This window comes from Sinocyclocheilus anshuiensis, unplaced genomic scaffold (genome assembly GCF_001515605.1).
Source record: "Sinocyclocheilus anshuiensis isolate Anshui unplaced genomic scaffold, SAMN03320099.WGS_v1.1 scaffold55, whole genome shotgun sequence".
Classification (NCBI taxonomy): domain Eukaryota; kingdom Metazoa; phylum Chordata; class Actinopteri; order Cypriniformes; family Cyprinidae; genus Sinocyclocheilus; species Sinocyclocheilus anshuiensis.
Window position 1 is genome coordinate 2,733,691 of NW_015549647.1, and position 3,422 is coordinate 2,737,112.

Genomic DNA, 3,422 nt, shown 5'->3' on the forward strand with positions numbered 1-3,422 from the left:
CCCACTGGATGCAACAAATGCCTCGTTTATAATGCTTTAATGTTTTTGTCTTGTCGCTCCAGCCGGACAGGTCATCACAGTATGGTAGAGGCGTAACATTTCCGTCACACGCTTGAGGTATTCCGCCAATCACAACACACTGGATAGCTGGCCAATCAGAGCACACCTCGCTTTTCAAACCGATGAGCTTTGTAAAAATCGACATGTTTCAGAAAGGCGGGGCATTGAGGAGAAACAATAATGTACAGTATGTGGAAAATAATGTTTTTTTAACCTTAAACCGCATAAATACATTTCATTACACCAAATACACAAAATAATGTTCTTTTTAGCAACATCATATGACCCCTTTAATTTAGTTTGAGATAGTACAATTAAATGTATTAACACTTTGAATAAGAGATCAATTGTGGAAATCTTACAAAAATTCAATATTTTACCTTATATCGTAAAAAAATTAAATAAATAAATTCTAAGGTGTGTGCTACTAAACCCAGATGCTTTTCACCACAGATATTTGTGGGGAATGATCAAGGAATAAGCCCAACGGATTACTTGAACTTCATCTATTGGGATTCGACGCATTAAATCCAAGTCAATGGTTATCATTTGCAGTGGGCATATGGCATCCGGGTTCAGATTCAGCCGTTTCTTCCTCCTTCCTTCCTTTCTTCAACTCACCTGTGATATGCGGGACTCCTCGGCTGAAGGAGAGGGATAGGAACTGATAAAATAGGCAGACTGTTTTTCAGACCCTAAACACAGATGAACACAAATATTAAAACAAGATTTCTATCGTATGAATGGAATGAATACTTTTCTATTTACCAGGTATAGATATAACCATCCACAATTTGATGTTTAAATGTGTTATATTTATATTTTATATAAATGTACAGTCTGTGGTGAAGCTCTAATCCTGTGAAGCACAGTTAGGGCAGAGAGCAGGGCTGAGGGTTAGATTGGTGGAAACGGTTCAACAGGCCAACAGGCCTAATGAAGACCTCACTCACACTGAACCCGCATTCTGAATCACAGTCACATAATCAGACCCTCCAGGCCGAAGTACCACCAATCAATAAAGAGTAACTACGGAGGTCAAGTGCTCTTAAACGAATGACCATTACAGCTTCCGACCAGACAGGGGATTAAAACTGATTGCTCTATTAGTTGAAGAGAGCATGGGTGTAATATCTTTTAGCACATCAGTCCAGCTTCTTAATTCACAGACAGATTCTTTTGTTGTTTTCCAAGAGTGATGCACCATAAATCATTACAGGCTATGCTGCATATTCAGGAATTAATCATGTATATGTGACCCTGGACCACAAAACCAGTCTTAAGTCGCTGGGGTATATTTGTAGCAATAGCCAAAAATACATTGTATGGGTCAAAATTATAGATTTTTCTTTTATGCCAAAAATCATTAGGATATTAAGTAAAGCTCATGTTCCATGAATATATTTTGTAAATTTCCTAACGTAAATATATCAAAACCTAATTTTTGATTAGTAATATATGCATTGCTAAGAGCTTCATTTGGACAACTTTAAAGGCGATTTTCTCAATATTTAGATTTTTTTGCACCCTCAGATTCCAGATTTTCAAATAGTTGTATCTCTCTCAATTTTGAAAAATCGACACTTAAGACTGGTTTTGTGGTGCAGGGTCACATATAATCCAATGGCATTTGATTGGATCTTGACAAGGATTGTCAGGGGAAAACTTAAGTTTATTGGTTAATATTATTTTTCCCTGACTGCACAGCATTGATCACATCAGTAGAAAAGGCAAATCAGAAATTTGTTTTTAAATCAGAAAATTGTATTACATTGTGACAGAAAATTATAAAAGCATTTTCTCTTTAAAATAACATGAATTGTGGATAATTAGGATCTGGGTATATTTTTTAAAAATGTTGTTTTGAAGTGGACAGAGGACTCAAGGAAAGCTCACTTGTATACTGACTTGTGTTTCTGTTGGCGTCTCCATAATAATTATGAAGTTGCATAGACGACTGGGTCCTCCGCTGATTTAAGCGATGACCTCTTATACCCAACATGGCAGGGGAAGAGGTGGCACTGCCTCCTAAATGTGAAAAAAAAAAATAAATCAAATAATGATTAACAATAAACCAATTCAGAGTACAACCAATTAATAAATATTAGCATTTGTGAGAAGTGAGTCATTTCTCTGTAGCTTCTACAGAATTACATTTCCTATAGTTCCTTGCTGTTATAATGGCCCACCTGATTGGATAACAGGCGACATCTGCACGTTGCTGGTTGGCAGAGTAGGTTGGGAACGGTAACGGTCTCGTTCCAGTGTTGACACTGGGGTGATGAAGTGGTTCTGGTTCCATCCATCCTGATGAACCACAGAACACACAGTTCCTGTTACATCTATTATTATTATCCATCTCAGGTGATGCAATTACAAAAGGTCAACCGAGACTAAGTATTTTCAAACTCAATTTCAAGTCATTTTGTCTGAGTTCCAGATTTTTGATGAGAAGGTTGTTCCTTTGTAACTGTTGTTGTAATGATTGATATATATAGATAACATAAATACCTATAAATAAATATGTTGTTTTCCGCAAAGCATTAGTGTATACACTACAAATTCTATAAATATTTTCAGCTTGTGTTGTCACCGAATGTAGTTTGTGTCATCGGAACAGCTTTTTGGACACTGTTGATGCTACACAAAAAAAAAAATCTTAATAATTTTCTTAATCATTAATCAGTCTTGCTTTCCATTTAAATATCTAAAGATCTAAAACAGGATCAATTTAATTGAAAAGTTAAAATTGCATGAAATAAATACATCTTAAGTAATATTTTTCTAGTTGTAAGCACACAAAACTGAAAAAAAAAGTTTATGCTTAAAAAGCATGAAAAACAATGTCTATATATACAGTGGGTACGGAAAGTATTCAGACCCCCTTCAATTTTTCACTCTTTGTTATATTGCAGCCATTTGCTAAAATCATTTAAGTTAATTTTTTTTCCTCATTAATGTACACACAGCACCCCATATTGACAGAAAAACACAGAATTGTTGACATTTTTGCAGATTTATTAAAAAAGAAAAACTGAAATATCACATGGTCCTAAGTATTCAGACCCTTTGCGGTGACACTCATATATTTAACTCAGGTGCTGTCCATTTCTTCTGATCATCCTTGAGATGGTTCTACACCTTCATTTGAGTCCAGCTGTGTTTGATTATACTGATTGGACTTGATTAGGAAAGCCACACACCTGTCTATATAAGACCTTACAGCTCACAGTGCATGTCAGAGCAAATGAGAATCATGAGGTCAAAGGAACTGCCTGAAGAGCTCAGAGACAGAATTGTGGCAAGGCACAGATCTGGCCAAGGTTACAAAAAAAATTCTGCTGCACTTAAGGTTCCTAAGA

General features: G+C 35.8%; 1 protein-coding gene across 1 annotated transcript in view; it reads right to left on the reverse strand.

The window, feature by feature from the left end:
• Positions 1 to 3,422, reverse strand: part of LOC107660066 (plakophilin-4-like) — a 52,319-nt gene that overhangs the window by 2,551 nt on the left and 46,346 nt on the right. Inside the window, exons 19-21 of the mRNA XM_016449269.1 lie at positions 2,250 to 2,367; positions 1,957 to 2,088; positions 682 to 755 (exon numbers count right to left, since the gene is read on the reverse strand). Of these exons, the coding sequence (XP_016304755.1) occupies positions 682 to 755; positions 1,957 to 2,088; positions 2,250 to 2,367 (324 nt within the window). The remainder of the gene's footprint in view (positions 1 to 681; positions 756 to 1,956; positions 2,089 to 2,249; positions 2,368 to 3,422) is intronic.